The following is a 23,319-nucleotide window of genomic DNA, read 5'->3' on the forward strand; positions in this document are numbered from 1 at the left end:
GCTTCTCTCGATTGATTGTAAATGTGTGCTTGGCTAGTAAAGTAGAGAATTCCTTAAGGAAATATTGCAAAATTTGAGCATAGCTTTTTATTTTTCGTTTATCAATGCCTTAATTGGGTTGTTAATCCAGAAACTCATCTAAGATCGGAAATAAAGAGAGTCTCATACCCAACCCAAGTGTTTGTTAATTTGTCCTTTTTTTATTAGAAACTCTAATTTCAGCTTTGATTAAATTTTTGTGGGGATTGAATTCATACTTTTTTTTTCTTACTTCATCTTCAATATTTTTCAGATTGTATTTTTTTTCATCTCTCGTAGTCGACACATTTGTTACACAAAAATCTCTCAAACGCTTTGATAACCCTTTGTTTTTGTGGAATACGATCTTGGACTTATCCTTGATACAACTTGACAATTCTACACTTGAAAGCACATTCAAGATCGAGTCAAGTTTTTGGCACCGTTGTCCGGGACAACTGGTGCTTATCAGAGCATTCCTCTACTGTTGAGAGGACATTTGTGGGGCTGTGAACCTCTTCACAGCCTGAGTGACATTTGATCTTTTTCCCTTTTCTCTATTTATTTTACATTTCGCTTTCTTTTCTGTTTTTGTTTGTATGACTAGTTGGACTAGGGACCAAACTTCTCGATTGTTTAGGACAGAATCACTATCATCTTTTAACTCTGCATCGCTTTCTCTTGAATCATCTTCTAACACTCGTAGCACCATGACTGCAAATGAGAATCATGATAGGGAAATGGTGAATCAAAATAGGACACTTAGAGATTATTTGCAACCTGTCAAAACTAGCACACCCTCATGCATAATTCAACATTTGAATGCAAACAATTTTAATTTCAAACCTGGAATGATTTCATTAATTCCACATTTTCATGGCATGGAATCTGAGAATCCTTATTTGCATATCAAAGAGTTTGAAGAGGTTTGTTCTACATTCATAGTCCGAACTTGCACTGAGGAGGTTATTAGACTAAAATTGTTCACATTTTCCTTGAAAGATAAAGCTAAAATATGGTTGAATTCATTAAAACCTAGAACCATAGGCACTTGACAAGAGATGCAAACAGGATTTTTGAAAAAATTCTTTCCAATACATAGGACAAATGTTTTGAAAAGACAGATCATGAGATTTTCTCAAAAGGATTATGAAACTTTTTATCAATGTTGGGAAAGGTTCAAAGATCTATTAGACTCATGCCCACACCATAGTTATGAACATTGGCCTGTGATTAGTTTTTTTTATGAAAGTTTGACACCTAAAATGTGCCAATTTGTACAAACCATGTATAATGGAGAATTTTTTGACAAAGAGCTTAAGGAGGCACTTGAATATTTTAATCATCTTGCTGAAAATGTCCAATCTTGGGATACAAATGATGTGCATGATAGGTCTAGGTAATTTGATTCTAGTCATGGGAAATATACTTTAAAGGAAGATGATGATTTGCGTGCTAAATTAACCTTGCTGTCTAGAAAAATGGAAGCCATGGAATTAAAGAAAGTAAATGAAGTGCATGTTGTCCCTAAATTTTCTGAGAAGTGTGGCATATGTGAGGATCATGGACATTCAACTAATGAATGTCCCACGATCCCTGCTTTCAAAGAAGTATTGTTGGACCAATCTAATGCTGTAAACATGATATATAAACCATATTTTGGTCCTTACTCTAATTCTTATAACCCAGGATGGAGGAGCCACTCAAATTTCAAATGGAGGGGTGACCAACATGTAGCTCTAGCAACTTTGGCTCCGAAGCCCTCTCAACTCGCAATTCAAGCACCTTCAATGCAAAAAAAGGGACTTGAAGATACAGTTCAACAGTTGAGTGTGACACTTCAACAGTTCATGCAAGGTCAAGCAACACTCAACAATTAGAATTCATTGGCAATTAATGACATAAGGAGTTCCCTCACAAGGCTGACTACATCTTTAAATACCCAAGAGAAGGGTAAATTTCCTGCACAGTCACAAGCAAATCTACAAGGGCAGCCTCATCAAGTACAAGAAATACGTGAGGGTCCTAACTTAAAGTCAGTCAAAGCGATGACTACTTTAAGAATCGGTAAGGTGGTAGACATTCTAGCACATGAGCCATACAATTCTGGTAAGGTTTCTAACCCTTCTAATAAAGATGGAGAGCATGTGTCTGATGACCATAAAAAAATTGATTGTCCTATACCTACTCATTTTCCTCAGCGATTAGTTTCGTTGCATAAAGATAAGCATCTCGCTAAAATTCTTGAGGTTTTTAGGCAAGTTAGGATTAACATCCCTTTGTTAGATGCTATTAAGTAAATTCCTGCCTATGCAAAATTTTTAAAGGATTTATGCACTGTGAAAAGAAAATTAAATGTGCATAAGAAAGTTTTCCTTACTGAGCAGGTTAGTGCTATCATTCAGATTAATACACCACCTAAATACAAGGACCCTGGAGTACCTTCAATTGCTTGTGTGATAGGAAATTCAAAAATTGGTCACGCTTTGTTGGATCTTGGTTCAAGTGTCAATTTATTGCCTTACACTGTATATGAACAGCTTGGTTTAGGTGAACTGAAATCCACACCTATCATTTTGCAACTTGCTGATAGATCTATAAAAATGCATAGGGGTATAGTTGAGGATGTTTTGGTTCAAGTTAATAAATTTTACTATCTTGTGGATTTTGTGGTGCTTGATATGAACTTGTCGACTCCATCTACTTTCCAAGCTCCTATAATTCTTGGTAGACCATTTCTTGCTACATCTAATGTATTGATTAATTGTAGAAGTGGAATTTTGAAATTGAGTTTTGGAAACATGACATTGGAGCTGAATATCTTTAATACTTGCAGGCAACCTCAGGATTTAGAAGAAGTTCAAGAAGTTAATTTGCTAGAAAATATCCTTGATGAGGATTTTCACTTGAATCTGCCTTCCACTAATTTACAATTGTCATTAGAAAGTGTTCTAAGTGATGTAAATATACTTGATGATATTTCTAATGTTTCTTTTGCAGGAATTGGTCATGGGGTGCTTTGGCAACCATTGTTTGAAGAGTCGCAACCTTGGGCAGCACCCGTAAAGCCATCTTCAGATGACAAACACCATCTCATTGGGGCATTCAGGACATTCGAAAGTTCAAATCTGAGGTTAAATCATTTTTTTTATGATGACCTTCACTTGTTTAAATATTGTTCTGACCAAATGTTTCGAAGATGTATACCTAACAAACACATCCAAAGTAAGATTTTTTATTCTAGTAAGTAAAGGTCTCAGTGGAGTGGGCCTTATTTGGTTAAAACCATTTTCCCTCATGGTGCTATTGAGGTTGTCGATCCATAAAATGGAAATGCTTTTAAGGTTAATGGTCAAAGGCTCAAGCCTTTTATTTCTAATTTTGCACCTGAAGAATATACTTTGCATTTGCTTGATCCTAATTGATGGTTCTTGATATATCCATTTCTTTTCATTGTTTTCTTTAGTTCTTCAATTTTTATTTTTATTTTGCCTGCATTCCTATTTGGTTCTTCTTATAGTTGTTTTGCTCATTCACTGCTCTCTTTGTGTAAATTCTTTCGTTTCTCTTGCATCATTGAGGACAATGCTACAATTTAGTTGGAGGTGGAAGAGAATTTATTTTTCTATTTGCATGCCTTAGACATATTTTAGTCCACCTTGGGGGAGTGCTAGTAATGAGTTGAAAGTGGATTAAATTTCCTATTCTTGAATTTTACATGATGGAATGCCTATAAAGACTACATTGAGTCATTGTTTGTTGATTTACACTTTGGTTGTTTGGGACTCTAATGAACCATATCCTAATGGCTTAGAAAGGAATCTGAAATGAATTAAATGAGAAAAGAGACAAGCCAGGGATAACAAAAAATATCCTTTAGGTAGACTAGTGGTAAGGGCTGACTTGTGTAAGTGTGGGTAGGCACACATTCATAGGCTTGATTCTCCCACTAGGAAAAAAAAATTACCTTTATGTATTGGAAAATGCTGACTATTACCGGGGTCCTTACTAAATAAGAAATTATGTGCCTTTTAAAGTGTAATAGCGTGAAAGCCACCAATACAATGGTTTTAAATTAGAGTAATACCATGTGGTTTTCTCAGATTAGCTGTTGTGATTGAAACTGTTAATGCCTCTTGGTAGTCGATCTTGAAATTCTAACCCCATTCCCATGCACTTGAAAGAAAGCAAGATTTGTTACATGTAATTCCCTTGGTTGATTAACTAAATGGTATATAAATCTCCTAGTTGATACAAAATTCAGATTAATCTATCTCCAGTGTTCTTAAACTCAATAAGTCTATTTCATGGCATGTAATTCTTGAATTTTCTGAAATTGTAGTTGGTAAATTCACATTTGCATGAATTCATTCGCTTTATTTGCTAGAGTCTAGCAAAAAGCTAGTTGGTGGGTGTGATAAAGTGTTAGAATTGCATAATTAAGTTGCTTAAATGAGTAATTTATTTTATCAAATGAGAATTGAGCACTTAATTATACATCAAATTCTAATACTGAATGTCAAATTAATTGATGTCAATATTTTACACATAAAGCTCTATATTTGCCTTTGAAAGAAATACACTTTTAATGTGCTGCAGGGCATTTATGAAAATAATAGAAAAGCAATGTAATGGCTTATTAAAGAAAGGGCATTCTTGGAAAGCCTCAACAAACTATGTGGGGCTACGCTTGGAGATTGGAGTGCTCTGGTGAAAGGGAGAGGCAGATGGTGCTATGGGCTGGAAGCGAAAAGACAAAAAAATAATATAGAGCACGCGAGGTGCTACTGTAAAACATGTGTGCAGGTGTGAAAAAGTCAGATCACACAGGTTTGAGTTTTTACTTCACTAGACAGAGGGCTGGGATTCATTGGAATTTTTTTTTTTTTTTTCGTTCAGAGCAGGACTGGGTTTTCGGTTGTTTTTAGTTTTTTTTTTTCTTTTGCTGTTTTTTGACATTTTCATTTTATGGGAGTCGGTCAGTTGGATTTTTTTTTAGTTTTTCTGGGTTATTTTTCCATACCTGGGAGGGAGCTTTGGACGGAACTCTCCCTTAGTTTTAGTTTTTATTTCACGCTTTTTTGTTTGGCGTTTGGTTGGGCGGCGTCCTCTTAGTTCTTTCTAGTTTCTCGCTGGACGAGCTCTCTCTCGGCTAGTTTCATTTTTATTATTTCCCAGTTATCTTTCTTCGTTCTTAGTGGGTTTGTAAAATATTCATTAGGCTTTTGTTTTTTTACTTTTCGAGTGGATTTATTTCGCTAGACTGCGGCTGTTTCTAGTGAGTGAATGTTTGAGTTTTTTTTATCTTTAATTCCTGCATATTTCTAAAGACCATTTGTTTTGCACTTTAAGATATATCTCATTTTGGATATTTTCTCAAATTTTCTCATGGTTCAACTTATATTAATTTTTGTTGTTAGAGATACCATGTGTAGCTAATTTCTGAAACTTGGATTGTGGAATGAGACTTGATTTGTTTTGGGATTCTAATTTAATGCAATATTTTGTTGATAAATATTGATTTCACTATATTACTAGTTGGATTTAAATTGAAAATAGATTGCGGCTCTTGCTCTTGATTTGTTGTTGACGTAAGGCATAACAAAAACTTGAAAATTATCAAGGCTTCTCTCGATTGATTGTAAATGTGTGTTTGGCTAGTAAAGTAGAGAATTCCTTAGGGAAATATTGCAAAACTTAAGCATAACTTTTTATTTTCTGTTTATCAATGCCTTGATTGGGTTGTTAATCGAGAAAATCATTTAGGATTCGAAATAAAGAAAATCTCATACCCAACCTAAGTGTTTGTTAATTTGTCTTTTTTTATTAGAGACTCTAATTTCAACTTTGATTAAATTTTTTGGGGGATTGAATTTATACTTTTTTTTTTCTTACTTCATCTTCAATATTTTTCTCAATGCATTTTTTTTTATCTCTCGTAGTCGACATATTTGTTACACAAAAATCTCACAAACGCTTTGATAACCCTTTGTCCATGTGGATACGATCTTGGACTTATCCTTGATACAATTTGACACTTCTACACTTGGAAGCACATTCGAAACCGAGTCAATGAACAACAAAAAAAATAGAGAGAGAGAGAGAGAGAGATCTGAGGAAGAGTGAGACCGAGAGAGATGAGAGTGGTTACGAGATAGTGATGGGTGGAAATGCTTACTGGTGATGGAAAGTCTATTATTGGAATGGTGTGGGCAGCAGCAAAACAATAGCCACAAAGAACAAAGAGGTGGAGAGAGAGAGAGAGAGAGAGAGAGAGAGAGAGAGAGAGAGAGAGAGAGAGAGAGGGAGAGATGATTGAAGAGGTACATAAAAAGAGAAAAAGCTTAACGGTGATGGAAGGACTACAGCTATTTTGCACAAAGTAGTGGAGCAAAGGACAAAACAAAGAGGCAGAGGTCGAGAAGTAGAGAGAAAGAACGGAATGTGGGAGAGTTGAATGAGAGAGAAAGGAAGTGAAAAGAGAGACGACCGGGGGGTTTCACAGCATAGTGGGGTGAAGAAAGAGAACAAAATGATTTTAAGATTTTTTTATAGACATTGGATTGGGGCCTTGAAATTGGGCTTTTCGGGCCTTGGGTTAAATCACCCTTGCACCTGAGTTATCATAGCTCTCAATTCTTAAATTCTTTACGTTCTCGTTAAGCCATTCTATCATTGGTGGCACGAGTCAAATACTACATTTTTCTATTAAGATAGACTTTAATATCATCTGGGTCTATACTACAAAAAGAATAGTTTATGATACAACTGAAGCCTTATTTGAACCATTATAAAGTGCAATAACTTCTCACTTCCAAGCAATATGGGATTCCATATACCACCTACACTCATAACACAGTATTAGGTATCATACTCAAAGTTTTAAATTCTGTTATGGTACCGGTACATTTTGTTATACCATTTCAGGATAGTCGTTATATGGATAAATTATATACATAAACTATATTTCAAAATATCATCAATACAAATCTTAAAAAACAAAAATACCTTATTTGTAAGCCAAAAAAAAAGTACAACAATCAAACGAGTATCTTGTGTAGCAATGTATCTTTTTTTTTCTTTTTTCTTTTTTTTTTCTTTTTTTTTTTAGGGGTAACTTAGTTTTAAATTTTAAATTTAAACGATTCCAAGAATCCAAACTATAAGAAAGACAAATTCATGATGAAGTAATGGTAGAGCTACCAAAAACAAATTGTTCGAATTCTTGATTAATTAGTATGGCTGAAAGTTATGCAAAATATATCTTTTCTAAATTACTTGAAGTTAGAGTTAAGTTCTATATTACTTGAATTAATGAGTAAGAATATGATTGTTTTTTGCTATTTGTTTAATGCTAAATCTACATATTACTTTGTGTATGTTGGATGTGTTGGATTGAGATGTCCATGGAGAGTTATGTTAACCAAATCCTTCTTGAAAATATTTAATTGGAGCACGAGGCTTGTTGTTTCAATTCCTTGAACTCCATTTTTAGGTCTCTTTAGTCTCAACAATTGTGACAATGTTTTAAAGCAGGTTCTTGAATTCAACTCCACTGATTATGATTATGTTAAAAGAAATAATTAACAGATATTTGAAATTTTGAAGTTTATAACAAAAGAATGAGCAAATTCTATTCATTCTTAATTAGCACTTAACACTGTTGGGCACAAGATTTAGAGATTCATCGTCAAAATACAAATCTTTTGTCCTCGTCTCAGAAACTCAGATGGTAAGTGTTAATATATCATTTCAAAATCTCAGATGACTATGTTTCGTAGGCGGTTCCTTTCGGGGTTTTGACAACTACATATATGTTGTAGATTCTCAAAGTAAGAAAGGTTATGCAAAGTAACTCAAACAAGATCATTAGCATGTAAAAAATGGGACACGTTTGAATGTAAATATTATTGATAAATAAAGAAAGATATTAAAAAGAAAATCAAAAGCTTATTCAACTTCTAATGATTCATAATAAAGAACGTGACACGCTCTAGAGTTTTGAATCTTTGATTTCAAAGCCCAAAAAATAAAATGAGCTAATGATTCATTGAATGAAGCCATTAGAGAGAGAGAGAGAGAGAGAGAGAGAGAGAGAGAGAGAGAGAGACTGTGGCTGGGCTACACTGTTGATAACTAAGAAACCGAGCAACAACTTGTGGCAGGAGTTTGAAGCTTGGAACTTAAAGGCTACGCTATTGGAAGTTGGAAGGTGTAAGGTAGAGAAATTAGGTTAGGAGAAAAGGAAAGGAGATGTGGCAGGGGATGAGAAAAAGAGATGCCAATAATTACAAGTTTGTCTCTTTGTTTTCAAGTCTTTACAAAATTGTCATATAGTGTATATTCCGGACAGAAATATGTATTCCAGTGAAACATCAAAATCTGTTCAGAATGGATTGGAATAGACAAGAACGGCCAAAATTTGATCCGAAAATGGAACGTCTAATTAAGTTTTGTCGGTTATTATTCTAGAATGAAAGATTCTAGGCATTCCGGTTATAATGGAACGAAATTGAAAACTTTGATCACAGTATAGTCAAAATAGCCTTGGCATAGCAAATAGCTGAATAGCATCGGTAATAGAATTAAAGATCATGTTTACCTCGTGGCAGGGTTCTACATCTTTATGGCAAACGAAGCAGAAACAAAAAGTGAAATCTTTTCCTATTAAGATCGGCAAGCCGATTGTGCACTTAGAAAAAATTACACAAAAACTACTTTGACTCTAAAGTGGGTGCACCTAGAACTAGAGCAAAAATTGGTACCAACGTAATAATAGTATCATAAGCAAATGCCACAATTAATGCCTATGGTAGGGCTAGTAATCAAAGCAAAAAAAGAATCTTATACCTTATGGTTTTTAAATGCAATACAATAACATTAATGGAGAAATGAGCATAACATTTCTTGTGACTACAATTATCAATATAGAGGAGTTTTTAAAAATTTATGTAGTGGAAAGTAGTGTATAAAAACTACTCATGTCTACACTATTCATGACAAAAGTTTCAATCTAATATCTAGCTACTAAGAATAGTGCAAAAAAATAATCGAGATAATTTTCATAGTAAAAACGTAATTTTTTTTCTTCTAAGGAATCAACATCAGTAAGTTTTGAAAGAGCACATTGCCCACAAGGCGAAGATAACGATCTCAATAAGGCTACCAAGTAGCATCTTAAGCATTTGCACCACACCACTGTACCAAAACATTAACAATGGTACTATTACCCTTTGTCAACTATGCCTATGTAAACTTTGATGTGGCTTAGGCTGAATTTCTCATGCTAGGTTCACTGGTGGTAGAGTTGGTAAGGAAACATTACTATCTCTGAATTTCTTCTTCAAATAGGAAACATGGAATACAGGACAGACGTGGAAATTTGAAGGTAAGTCCAATTTGTTGGCAACTTGGCCAATTCATTGGAAGATATGAAATGGACCAAAGAAGTGAGGAGCAAGCTTTAAATTCCATTGAACAGCCAAAGATTGTTGCTTGTAAGGCTAAGGTTTGAGGTAAACCTAGTCACCAATGTCAAAACATCTCTCTGTTCTATTTTTGTCATAATAAACTTCATTCTTTCTTGTGCAACTACAAAATTATCCCTAAGGAAAGAAAGCATTTGATCACGATTCCTCAAGGAATCATCAACCTACTGGGTTATGAGTAGTACCAGGAGGGTAAGATTACAGCTTTGGAGGGGCCACTCCATACACAGCTTCATATGGAGATGTCTTAGTAGAGGAATGAGTGGCAATATTATACCACCACTTAGCTAAAGGAAGCCAATTCACCGAATTTTTTTGGTTTATCTCTAGAATAACACCTCAAATAATATTCAAGACTCCTACTCACTGCTTATGTTTGCCATCACTTTGAGGAAGGTAGGTCTCTATCAGCTAAAGTAGTACCTTGGAGATGAATTAGTTCCTACCAAAACGAACTAGTAAAGGTAGGGTCTCTATCCTAGACAATCGACTTAGGCAACCCTTGCAACTTGAAAATGTTAGACATAAACATAGAAGCAACTTTAGCAGCTATATAAAGGTGTTTGAGGGGTACAAAATGAGCATATTTAGTTAAACTATCTACCACAACCATGATAACGGAAAAACCTTTTAGAGATGCAAAGTTGTTCCACAATCCATGGATATGTCAGTCCATACCTGGGTAGGAACAGGTAACGACTACAACAGTCCAAGAGGATGCACAATTTCAACTTTATTCCTTTGACAACTATCACAACTTCTAACATATTGTTTGATGTCAGACTTCAAGCCAGGCCAAGAAAATTTAGCTCGAGCTTTCTGTAATGTTTTGTAAAAACAGAATGCTAGCAGTAGCCTGTGGGTTCATCATGCAATAAACTAAGAATTTTCTGCTTGAAAATTATATGGTCAAAAACATAAATCCTACCCTTCCAAAACATGACACCATTTTTAAGAGTAAACCTAGTGGTTTCAGATAACCCTTCCTGCAGGTTAGTCATAACTTGCTGCACATTCTGATCAGCTGGATATAGGTCTTGCAACTCTTAAAGCCAAGGTTTGGAAATGTGATAACACCCAATGAACTTCCAGACTCTGCCTCCAATTGCCTAGACAAAGCATCAACTTTATTCTCAATCCCATTTTTATACTCTGTAACAAAATCATATTCCAACAATTCAGACACTCATTTTTGTTGAGTAGGAGTGACCCCCCCCCCCCCCCTTTGCTCCAAAAGTAACTTTAAACTCTAGTGGTCAATCTTGATAACAAATAGATTTCCCAATAAGCAAGGTCTCCATTTTTTTACAGCCAGTACTAGTGCTAAGAGTTCACATTTATACGTAGATAATTGCATAGATATCCCCTTCAAAGCGTGACTAAGATAAGCTAAAGGTTGCCTTTCTTGCATTAATACTACTCTCACTCCATCACCACTAGCATCACACTCTATAACAAAGTTTTTGGAAAAATCAGAAAGTACAAGGATTGGAGGAGTTGTGACTGCAGTTAGGTCTTTGAAATGTAGCTTCAGCTGAAGATGACTATTAGAATGAGTCTTTCTCGAGAAGGGCAATCAAAGGAGCAACAATTAACCCATAATCCTTTATAAAATTCCTATAGTAACCAGTGAGACCTAAAAAACCTATTAAAGACTTCACCCCTCGAAGACTAGGCCACTCCACCATTGCATCTATCTTAGAAGGATTTGCCTTCACTACTTCTCTATATGACATGGCCTAAATACTCAATTTATCCAAATCTGTACTTGGATTGCTTAGCATAAAGTTGGTTATCCTGTAAGGTCTGCAAAACAAGTTGTAAATGAGTGAGATGAGTCTTCAAACTCCTATTATAAACTAAAAATATCATCAAAGAAAACAATAACAAACTTCCGCAAGAAAGACCTAAAGACTTCATCCATAAGGCCTTACGTGGAGGGAGCTTTGGTTAAGCCAAAAAGCAAAACCAAGAATTTGTAATGCCCTTTGTGAGTTTGAAAAGTTGTCTTGTGATATCCTATTCTCTCATTCTAATTTGGTGATAACCAAATCGTAATTTTAGCTTAGAGAAGATCGTTGCTCCTTGTAATTCATCTAGCAATTTATCTACCACTAAAATGGGGTATTTGTCCTTAGTCTTGGCCTAATTTAACGCCCTATAATCAATGCATATGCACCATATGCCATCAGTCTTTCGTACAAGTAATAATGAAGAGGAAAATAGAGATTGATTGGGTCTACTTACTCTTGTTTCTAGTTGTTCCTTGACTATCTTCTCAACTCCAGCCTTTTGATAGTAAGGATAATAGTAGGGTGTCACACTTACTGGTTGAGAACCGTCTTTCAATACAATCTTGTGGTCTTGCATCCTTTTTGTGGGCAAACATAGGTTTAGCAAGAACCTTTATGTACTACTACAACAATGCACTTATTTTACTTTGCTCCTTAGAGCCCTTACCATTTGTCAAATTCATAAAAAATAAAAAAATAAAACCATTTCCTGATGGGCACCAAAGTGAACCGAGTCTTAAAGATTCTTTGCACGTTTTAGATGGGCCAATTACAAGGTTAAGAGTTAAGAAAATCAAGGAAGCAATGCAAGAACTGGTGCAATTCACTTGGGATGAAACTAGCAAGACTCCAACATTCAAAATAGGCTTGAAAGAATGAGAATCAGTTTTAGTTCATGTGATACAAGTTATGGAAGAGTGCAACATGACTTAGGGTTTATTATTTGGACCTATTATGTTTATTTGATTGAATGCTTTGGACTTGTTTAATTCATTAAAAGTGTTTATTTTATTAGTTATAGGCATTAGTCGAGAATATTTGGACTTGAGGATGTTTGGCTCACATATGTCTTATGTTTTATTAACTAAGGTTTTAAGGGAAATTTTTTAATGTAAACACTAAGGGGGCGCAGGCCACACGAGGGTATTTTGGAAAAGGCTTTTATTTGGCCTAGCGTTTTCTGGGGATGGGTTATTTAACCTATTGTAGCCGCACTTTCAAGAGGTTAAACTATTGAATGAATCTTCATTATGAGTTGAGTTTATCTTCTCTTGTTCTTAAATAAACTTTGAAACTTATCAAAGACAAAAACCTCTGTAATGTTCACCCTTCAATCTAGGTTCTTGAAACAAGATTTTAACGAGTCTAGATCATTCAGATCTAAGTTTTTGAAACGGGATTTCAACGGGTCTAGATTTTCTTTGACTTGATTTTGGATTTCTTGGGTTGATTTTCAAATTGATTTTAGGTTCAAATGATTTCAATCCCATGAGTTCATATCATTTTCTCTCTTTGAAAGTTCGGTAACTTCCCTATCATCAATCAATACACCATTAAATGTGAGCCCTTTAGCATCACTATAGTGTTATTATAAGGAAACTGCATTGTTATATGAACAAAGTCCCAAACAATGGTGCCCAGTGATCACAACCACTAAACCCCTAATACTATCACAACCATTCAAAAATAGAATGAAAAATTAATGGAAAATATAACACCTTGCACTTTGAAACGTGTATCTACATATTTACCTTCACTGCGCAACTTCTCTCCAGTTGCTACCCGCACTTTAAGAAGTTGTAGTTTTGAAATAGGTAAATGGCACCTAGTAGCTACTGAAGTATCCAAGAAATTATGGGTATTTCTAGTATTTACTAAAATGGCTACCCACTAATTCCTTCTCTACCCCAAAACTCCCATTGTTCTAGCTGTAGCATGTAATGAAGTCTCGGCTAACTCCACCAATTCCTCTACTGGCTCTACTGAAATTTCTTTTTCAAATTATTGTTTTTCAAGCTCCTCATGGTCAACTAATTGCATGCCTTCCATCAAATAGAGCTTGGGCCCAATAAATTTGTAACCTTGATGCCACTACTCGTCACAAAAATAACAAAGCCATTTCTTCTCCTTTCTTGCATCTGAGCATCACTAATTTTTTGACAAGGCAATCTAGTCAAAGTGCCCTCAAAATTGAATTGGAGAGATTCTTATCAGAATTCATCAATTGGCATTGTCGTCCCACATCATCACTATTTCGCCAAGCTCTCCCACTACTCCAAACATATTGTTCTTGATCAAATTTCTTCCAACCCAAAGCATCAATTAAACTATTGGGCTTAAGCATTCTCAATTTAGTCTTATTTCATCCTTTAGATTACTCATGAAACAACTGAACTTGTTTTTCTTAGAGATACCTTTAATTCTACTTGACGAATATTCAAACTCAGATTTATAAGCTGGAATTGTAGAAACTTGTTTCAATCTTGTCAATGCTTCCATTGGATCATTATAAGGAGTAAACCCAAACCTTAGCTACACTACTTGAACAAGTTTCTCCCATGATCGAAGGTTTCCCACTTCACTTGCATCTTGAAACCAGATTGAAGTTTCATCATCCATATAGAAGGATGCTATTAACAATTTATGTGCAATTGAAGTTTGGTGGTAAGCAAAATACTTATTCACCCTGTATAGCCATGCCGACGAATTCTAGCTTCCAAATCTTGGAAACTCCAACTTAACTCCTCCATTAAAATTCATCGTAGTATCATGTTAAGTTTTTGTTGTCTCTTTATTAACTATGGTGTTTCTCACAAATTGTTAGTAATTAAACCTCGTTATATATATATATATATATATATATATATATCTCTACCGTTCCAACAAAATCATTGTCTCTTGACTCTGCTTCCATTGCTGCTTCAGTTGTGCTAAAGAATCCATCATTTGAGTATATGAGTGAGTTCCATCCGCTATTGTTGTAAATGTAAGAGAAGAATGCTTTTTTTGATACCAATTATAATGAACTCACTAGGAAAGATGACAGAATTGAGCTCGTCACTCTTCAAGAAGAAGAAAATAAGGATTTTAGAAGGAAAAAATAGTTTAATACGGAAAAATCTAGTTGCAAGTACAACTGTGTATTAATATCTGCACCAATCTAATGTGATTGGTCAAAAAGTAAATCTTATTGAAAACGATACTAATTTAAATTTTGAATATGAAAGAATCAGTATTAGTACGCAGATTAATATATGATTTTGCTTGTACATAACAAAACTCTTGAATATTTCGATCATACATTTCTTTTATAGGCTTAGCCTAGGACTACAACAGTAACTGCCAACTAACGCTAAGCCCATACAAGTCAACCCCTTGTATTCTACTCTATTATCTACTCAAATGTTACAATTGATACGCCACCGTTTCCCTTTAGAATAATACGCTGCCGTTTATATCACCCTTCCTTCGGAACATAACACATCCCATATCCAATGGTTTCAGTTCCCAATTCTTGCTGGGAAGGAAGGTCTTCTGCATTCTAAAGTTGCCATCCCTACATTCTCCAGTGTCCAGAAGTAGGGCTGGGCAAGCGGGTCGGATTTCTTTCTGGCCCGGTCTGGAACCCGGATAACCGGGTTCCGGTTACGGGCACCGGCCCAGAAAACACCCGGGCCGATGCCCAGTTTCTAAAACCCGGGTGCACCCGAGCTGGGTGCCGGATTTAAAACCCGGTACCCGGATTTTAAAACCCGGGTTTTTTTAAAATCAAAACCCAGTGACAAAACGACTCCTTTTTGGCACTGGGTTATATCCCTTCCGGCCTTCGGCATCTCGCTTTCCCCCCCACAAAATCTGACTCTCTCTCTCTCTCTCTCTCTCTCAAAGAATCTTCCCGAAACCCTACAAATCATCCCATCGTCGTCATCCACTCATCTCGTCGCCGCCGTCATCCCGTCGTCGCCGTCAGCCCATGCGTCTATCGCTTCGTTTCCTGGGAACCTGGTGGCATGGGACGGTGCCTCCCAACTCTACTTCTGGGACTCCCACAACAATTGTCTCCATCGCATCTCTATTTGCCTGGGCGAGCCCGAACCCACTTCTGTTCTTGCTGCTTCACCCTCTAAGGTTCTCTCTCTCCCTCTCCTCTCCCTCTAATTTACAATTTTTACACTCTTTTCCCCCGATTTGCTGGTAAATGAAAGGTATAACTCAATGTGGTTTAAAATTTGATCTTCTTTTAGTTCTATATGTTTTTTTTCTGTAGTATTGTAGCCCACCTTGAGTGTCTGGGAAGTTGGGATAAATTCTTGAAGAGTTGAGTTGAGAATAATCATTTTGGTTCTAAAATTGGACGGCTTAGTATTATCACATGAGCTAAGCAAGCATAAAGGCTTTGAAAGTTTGCCTCTTTTATTTTTATTTTGAACCTCTTCTCCTCCTCATGCTCAAATGCTACATTCAATTCTGTTTCATTTTTTAGCTTGAAGTGCTTCGCTAATAATATCATCGATTAATAGGTATTGCAAGCAGATATGGAACTCAACTTTGTAGTTCATAAAATCTCCATCAATAGGAATGGATCGGCACTACTGCTTGCCGGTTCAGAGCGTTTATACATCATGTACCTCTATGGGCATAATTCATCTGAAGAGAATATAATAATTTGCAGGTGCTAGCAACATGATGCCATTTTTTTCACATTTTCTGCATGTGCAGTGGGGCGTCTCTGGAAGCAACACCTAGTGAAATCACTGAAATGTGACTTACTCTGGCTGACTAGTGACTGAATTGTATTTTTCATTCTAGTTTATTGGGAAAAAGAAGTGTTGAATGATTTGAGTGTGGTCCAGGAGGGACATATTAATTAGTGTTGACTGATTTGAGTGTGGTCCAGGAGGGACACATTATTTTTCATTCTGGCTTGTGTTTGCTTTTTTCTGGAGAGAATGGAACATTACGGACATCTGTTTTTTCTTTTCAAGCGAATAGTGATCTTTCTGTTTCAATTAAAATAAATAGATAGTGTTTATTTATGCAAGATATGGGGTGTTTAAATAGATATGGGGTGTTTATTTATGCAAGATATGGGGTTTTTAAATAGATATGGGGTGTTTATTTATGCAAGATATGGGTCAATAATTTAGTTTAGAAGGACCATTCTCATTCATCTTTGACTGGAAAGAATATAATTATATGCCTAAACCATGCATGCATTATACATTTGGTAATGCTTTTGCATGCACAGAATATAATTATGTGCTGTTGTTTATATATTTAACCATTTAATTCTAATAGCATTGTAGCAAGTGCTGTTATTGATCTATTTTCTAAATGCAATCGATTGGGGGATTCGGTCCAGTTGTTCGAAGAACTAGATCAGTGGGATTTAGCAGTTAGTAATTCCATGATTTCAGGCTATGCAGCACATGGTTGTGTGGAGGATGCTTTGCAACTCTTTGTGTGGAGCTTGAGGAAGAATTTCAGGCCAACTGAGTTCACACTCAGTATTGTTCTAAGTTCTATTTGTACACTCCCCCCAGCAGAGCAGGGTGGTCAAATTCATGCTTTGGTTGTTAAATCGGATTTTGAGTCAGATCCAGTTGTTGCTAATTCACTCATGGAAATGTATGCTAAATTTGGGTCAGTTAATTATGCCATTTTAAGATCTTTGCTGATTTGGGTGTACGGGATTTGATATCCTGGAACACCATGATTTTGGGTTTGACTAACAATGGTAAAGTACACGAGACCCTTGACATTTTTTGATATCCTGCTAGCACACGCACTGATTACACTGGCAAGGCTAAACTTATCCACTCTCAAGTTCATCTTATTCAATTAACTATTTTTGTAGCTAGATTTATTTGGACTACTTCTTTTTGCCAGAAAGATGTTATTATGTAGATATGACTTTGTACATAAATTGGCTAAGAGATGGCAAAATTGGGCCACCATATTTGTTTACTCATGCAATGAACATCATTGTTGGGCGAAAAGAGAACAGATTTGAAAAAGAAAAAAGAGTGCCACAATATTTTTTTGCTGAAAAAAATTTAATAATCAGGCTTTGTTAAAATAAAAATAAAAAAAATAAAAAAACAAAAGGAAAAACCTGGGTATTGGCCGGAACCCAGATTTTCGGGTTGTAAAAACTCGGATCAATCCGGGTTCCAGCCCGGGTCATAACCTGGGTGTATCCGGGTTGGACTCCGGCCCGGATTTGGAATCCGGGTTCCGGGCCAAGTATATCCGGATATCCGGTCTGGTACTCGGTTGCTCAGCCCTATCCAAAAGATGGGCGAGGATCTTTACTAATCTCACAATGCCACACCATATTTATTATCTAATTATTTAATTTTTAATTTTTAATTTTTTTTATATAGTGCTGGCTTTTTGACAAAAACGTAGGGAAGAACAATGATTGCCAAAAAATTAAGGATAAAATCAGTAATATTAAAAGAGAAATATAATTTTTTTATTATAAACTTTATAATTTTTAAACTCACAACTAATGTATCGTATTTTAAGCAATTTTATTTAATTGATTTAATTATGAAGTCCTTTAATATATATCAGATCAACAAATTTAATTAAAAATAATAAAACAAAAAACAAAATATTATCTTAAGAAAGCAAGAAATGCAAAGACAATTTTAATATAAGAAAAAGTTCTATTACATACAGTCACTTTTATATGTTTTTTAAACACTTCATTGATGTGATTGATTAAAATATTTATTTTATATTAAAAAAATAACGTAATCAATTACATCAGTAAAATACGTAAATAATATCTAAAAGTAACTTCACATAAATTTTTTTTTTTAAATTAAATTCCAAATAAAATTTATATAAATTTTAAAGAACTAATATTTTCTTAAACAGTTTGCAAAATTATGTAATTTTTGTTTTGTTATTTAACCCATAAATAAATAAAGATATGCTCTTTCTCATAATTTCACGATAAAAGATCCCTTTGACAGTTGGGGGCGTACATATATCTCTGCTTTGTCACCGAAATCTTCGGCGATCAGACGCGCACTTATTGCTCACCGTCCACTGAGAGGGAAAAAATGTCCTCGAGAGACAAGGACCAAACGACACCGCATCACCAGCCTTTCCTCAGCAGCCTCGTCGTCCGTGCCTCTGTCAGCGACGGCGCCGTAGGCGGTGGTGTCGACGGTGGTTTTGGAGGCCGTGTCAGCGATTACGAGCCTGGAGAGGTCCGCCGTGATCATCCTCCTCCGTACTCTCGCCCCGATCGATACCCCGATGAGCCTGGTTCGTCTCTTTCTCTCTCTTCGTCTTCTCGATTGTTTGGTTTTGTGTTTTTTTAATGTGCAAAAATTGATTGTGTAATTGTTCGGGTCCTTTCCTTTAGACTCAAAATTCTGGTTTAAATTACAGGAATTATAGTTTTTCCAAACCCTATATCATGGAAGTAATTTCTTCGGGTCTGTGCTAAGTGTATTTGTTACTGGTCTTAGCTGGTTTCTGAATAATTATGATTGATTTGGAATTGTATTGTTTCTTTACTTCTCGTTATGTTTTTTTATCCTTCGGTTATAAATCTGCTTGTTGAGTTGAATTGGTTTTTAAATTTTCATATCGATTGTGATTGAGATTTTTTTTTGTGAGTAATATATCGATTGTGATTGAGATGAAGAGACAGCTTTTATTATGCGTATTGCTAGCATAGATATATAGAGCTGATTGATTGGTTTTATTTTGGCTATTTTTTTATAAGTAAATTTTGGATTAATTGATAATGGGAAAAAATTGTTAATTTATATTTAGATTTTGTGGTGATAGTCAAGATTTTGTTAACCACGTGGAAATCTAATTTATACATAAAAAATTTGTGGTCTAGCTACTGTGTTACAGTTCATGTAGCTTTTTTCCTGGTCTTACTATGCCGTAGTTTATCCCATGGGGTGTTGAATTACTCTGATGGGGTATCTTTTAAAGAATTAATCATGATTACAAATAGGAATGCTGAAACAAACATCTGACTCTAATTACAAATTAAGGTTAAACAATAAGGTGGCTGCTTTTTGTGATTCGGCTCTACTTTCAATGACACCATTATGCATGATGGATTTGTATCTTCATATGTTAAATACAGTTATGCCATTTATCTTTGGAAACACATATAGGCCTGTGGAATTGAGTGGAATAATTTGGAGGATGAGTCATACTAAAACGACGAACTTAGTTACCTCTGAGACTGTATGAAAGCCTATGTAAACTCAGGGTCACATTGAGGACTGATTGATCTCCATGCTAAATGGGCTCTCTATATCTTGCATGTTTATGATTATTTCTCTCATATTTGCTCCTAATCAAATTGCTGTCATGGACTTCTAATTGCAAATAAGCTCTGTATTTTATTATATGTCTTTCTGTGCCAGAATAATATTTATTATCTTTACCTTATTAGCTATGTCGTTTAATTTATGTTGCCTCATGAGTCTGTCCAGTATTCCAAGTAATAGTGTTTTTAAAACCTGTTGAATATTCCTTGTGTTGTGTGTCGAGCATGTGGATCGAGTATCACTTATGGAGTATCAAACTGCAAATAAATTGTGCTATTATTTGTTACAGCTCTAAATGTTGCCTACATGCACTTGGGCCTTGAGGAAGGCATGTTGGTGTGTGTGCGGTCTTGGATCAGGGTACGGGGAACATGTTTTTATGTTAGGACTAAATGTGTTTCGATACTTGCCATCAGTTGATAGTGTTCGTTGTGTTTGAGTTTATGGGGTGCAGCACCACCAAAATAAGGGCCTGGGTCTCATTTGTTGCAAGTCATGGACGTGGGCATTGAAAATTGGGTATTTCTGGGACTCATTTGTTGCAAGTCATGGTCATGGGCATTGAAAATTGGGTATTTCTGGGAATGAAACTTATTGGTTGGGGTTGAAATTAATCATGTTGTACTGGGAATGCTAGCCATTTTCACGATGAACTTGCAATGATCCAAGATGTTCATATGCCTTGATAAAGTGCCTGTGAACCACACTCTCATCAACCGTTACCATGATGGTACTTCTAACTTGTTATCAATCAAAAGAAGTATACAAGAAAGAGAAGTACAAGGGCTTAGTCTATGGAAAGAAGTTCAGTGTGGTGAAATGGTACCTTTACAGAAGCTGACATTGTGTTGGAAGCTGATGTTTACTGGTGAATGTCGTGCTTTATAATTTTTTGCTTACATTGGGTTCTTTAGTGCATGGAAAGGCATATTTCTGTTCTTCCTGCTTACTGATAGATTTTAGCAGGTGTTTTGCTGCTATATGGACTATTCTTATGAGGATTGATGGTTTAGTTGGGTTTGCATTTTCAGCTCTTCCCCTTGGGTTTTGAAATAGGTTTGAGTTGGACTGTTTTATAGTAATCAATATGAGATTGTCCTTTTCAGACTTGTTATGGTGGATGATAAATGCATGGGGATTTGGGAACTTCTATTAGCAAGTTACTTTCTTGCTTCTAGTGAACTTCTGTAGGTTTTGGTTATAATCATATTTCTGACGAGTGGTGAGTTGGTGCAGAACTTCAGATCTTTAAAATCCTATACTTTCACACTTCTATTGTTTCTAAGTTATAGAGGCAAAGTCAATGGCAAACAGTAACAATGAATTACTCATCTTGGATTGCCCATGCCATATGGCTTCACCACACTTTCTCATCTGAGCAACTGTTTTCTCTGGTTGGTGGAAATCTTTGACGCTTGTGTTGCGTTTAAGTCAAATTTGGGGGTGTTTACAAGATGCTGAGGTGGTGATTAAAAAGAAGCAGACCAAGTTGGTAGTGGGTAAACTATTGAATTATTTGGATGCTTTTTGGTTTTGGGTTTCCTTTGGGGTTCACTCAATTGCTGTTGCTGCTTTTTTTGGCTGGCATGTTTCGACTGTGAGGTTTTGGAACAAGGTTTATTGGAGGTGTTGCTTTATCTGCTGGGTTAGTTTTAGGCACATATCCATATTCTCTATCTGCAGGCAGCAGATTTGGATGAAGTTCGCTTCCTTATAACTGCTACGGTGCTGTATTAAGTTGTGGTCGCACCAGATCCATGAATTTTAGCATTGGCTTTCGTGTGTTTAGGTTTGAAAGTATAAATTATGTAATGGTGCACAGGGTAATGGACGTGACTTTGTAGATAGAAATACTGGACTTGTTTTCTTTTTGAAGACCATGAGCAGTTTCTGTATGTGGTGGGTACAAGTAAACACTGTTTGACTTGTCATGCTTTAGTTATATTCACTGGGGATATGAACCACTTGTTTGGGAAGTAGCAACAAGCGCAGATATCATCTGAACTTCTTACTATTTCACATATTTTTGCATTCTGCTACATATGGCAAGAAGATGCCTCAAGTGATGGTAACCATCCTTGCAAACTCTGTTCGATGGGTCATTTTTGAGTTTCATGGTCACAGTCCTTCAGATACCATATAGTTTTTAGTCTTTGACCTTTTCCCCTTACTGGAACAGGGGTGGCTTATTGCTAGACTTCACTGGTTTTTCTGTTTCCAGGATATACACTTCGGGCAGGTTCTGGTTCTCCTGTACGCCACAGAGATGCAGGTCATCGTTACAGTCCTAATTTTAATCATTCAGGTGGTCTGCCACGCAGCCGTGAATTTGGCAGCGGGAGGGATCCTGGCAGATATAGAGACTCTTCACCGCCTTTTGGCCGAGGAAGGGGTGGTGGCAGGCCATTTGGTAGGGCTTTTGATGGGCCTGGGCTTGGTCCTGGGGTATTCAGAGGTGAAGGCATGAGTAGAAATAATCCAAATGTGCGTCAAAGAGAAGGAGATTGGATTTGCCCAGATCCTTTGTAAGTCCATCTCTTTATGTGACAGTTTTGCTATTTGCAGTCTGTATTGGCTGTTGCTTGTAGTGTGTTCCGCAAGTTTTAATTGTTGTAAATTTTCTTTTTTCTTTGAGAAGGACAATAAATGATCTATTACATTTTTGCTAGAGATTTTCCTTGTTTTGCCTGTTCTAGTTTTGCATGTGTGACTCGACGAGTGTTCATTCTTGTCTCACTTATTTCTTGACCATGCCTAGGTGTGGGAACCTGAATTTTGCAAGGCGAGAGTACTGTAACAGCTGCAAAAGGCTTCGCCATGGTCCTGGGGCTAGTCCTCGGAGAGGCTATCCTGGCCCACCTCCTCCACATGCTCCTCCACCAAGACGCTTCCCTGGCTCTCCACTGGAGCGTTCTCCAGGCAGGAGCATGAATGGGTATAGGTCGCCGCCGCCTCCACCTCGTGCTTGGGCTAGGGCGGGCCCTAGGGAGTTTGGCGCTGGTGGTCTGCCACCTCCCAGGCATGAAGGTAGGTTTTCTGATCACCACATGCGGAGAGATAGGCTGGACTATCCAGAAAATGACTACAGGGGAAGAAACAAGTTTGATAGGCCAATGCCAGCAGACTGGGGCCATAGGGGCCGAGGAAGGAATGCTTTCTTCAATGAAAGGAAAGGATTTGAGAGGAGGCCACCGTCTCCACCTCCACCAGCAGCACCATTTCGCCGCTGGGCTCATGATGTTAGAGGGAGGAGCCGCTCTCCAATAAGGGGTGGCCCGCCACCAAAAGACTATCACCGGGATATGTACATGGATCAAGGACGAGGTGATCGGCGCGCCGTGGGGCAAGACAGAATTGGAGATGCATATTAGCGGTGTGCCAGGGACTAAAATTTAGACGAATAATTTTGGTTCTAGTAGTCGATCTTTACGTGTTTGTTAATATAGAAAGGATAGTCACAAATCAGGACTAAACTTGGGGTTTTCTTTTTCCGACCTTGGTAAAATTATTTGACTTAAAAAAAAAAAAAAAAAAAAAAACGTTTTTACAATTATTGGTCCTTGCGAACCTATATATAGAGAGAGAGAGAGAGAGAGAGAGAGAGAGAGAGAGAACAAGGATTCCCGTGTATTGGTTTGCTTCTCTTCTCTTGTTCTCGTTGGGTTATGCTTGAGCTGCGAGTTAGATTACGCTACTGTCGTT

General features: G+C 36.5%; 1 protein-coding gene and 1 non-coding gene across 2 annotated transcripts; one reads left to right on the forward strand and one right to left on the reverse strand.

Moving 5' to 3' along the window:
* Positions 1-1,127: 1,127 nt before the first annotated feature.
* On the reverse strand, positions 1,128-1,233 carry LOC122308625. The gene has a single exon (XR_006242144.1). It is a non-coding gene; the product is annotated as a small nucleolar RNA R71 (small nucleolar RNA).
* Positions 1,234-18,270: 17,037 nt separating this feature from the next.
* Positions 18,271-23,164, forward strand: LOC122308271 (basic salivary proline-rich protein 3-like). The gene is made up of 3 exons (XM_043121508.1): positions 18,271-18,583; positions 21,839-22,142; positions 22,376-23,164. The coding sequence occupies exons 1-3, from the start codon at positions 18,376-18,378 to the stop codon at positions 22,986-22,988; spliced, it is 1,125 nt and encodes a 374-aa protein (XP_042977442.1). The 5' UTR covers positions 18,271-18,375; the 3' UTR covers positions 22,989-23,164.
* Positions 23,165-23,319: the final 155 nt, after the last annotated feature.

Source organism: Carya illinoinensis, chromosome 4 (genome assembly GCF_018687715.1).
Source record: "Carya illinoinensis cultivar Pawnee chromosome 4, C.illinoinensisPawnee_v1, whole genome shotgun sequence".
Lineage (NCBI taxonomy): Eukaryota > Viridiplantae > Streptophyta > Magnoliopsida > Fagales > Juglandaceae > Carya > Carya illinoinensis.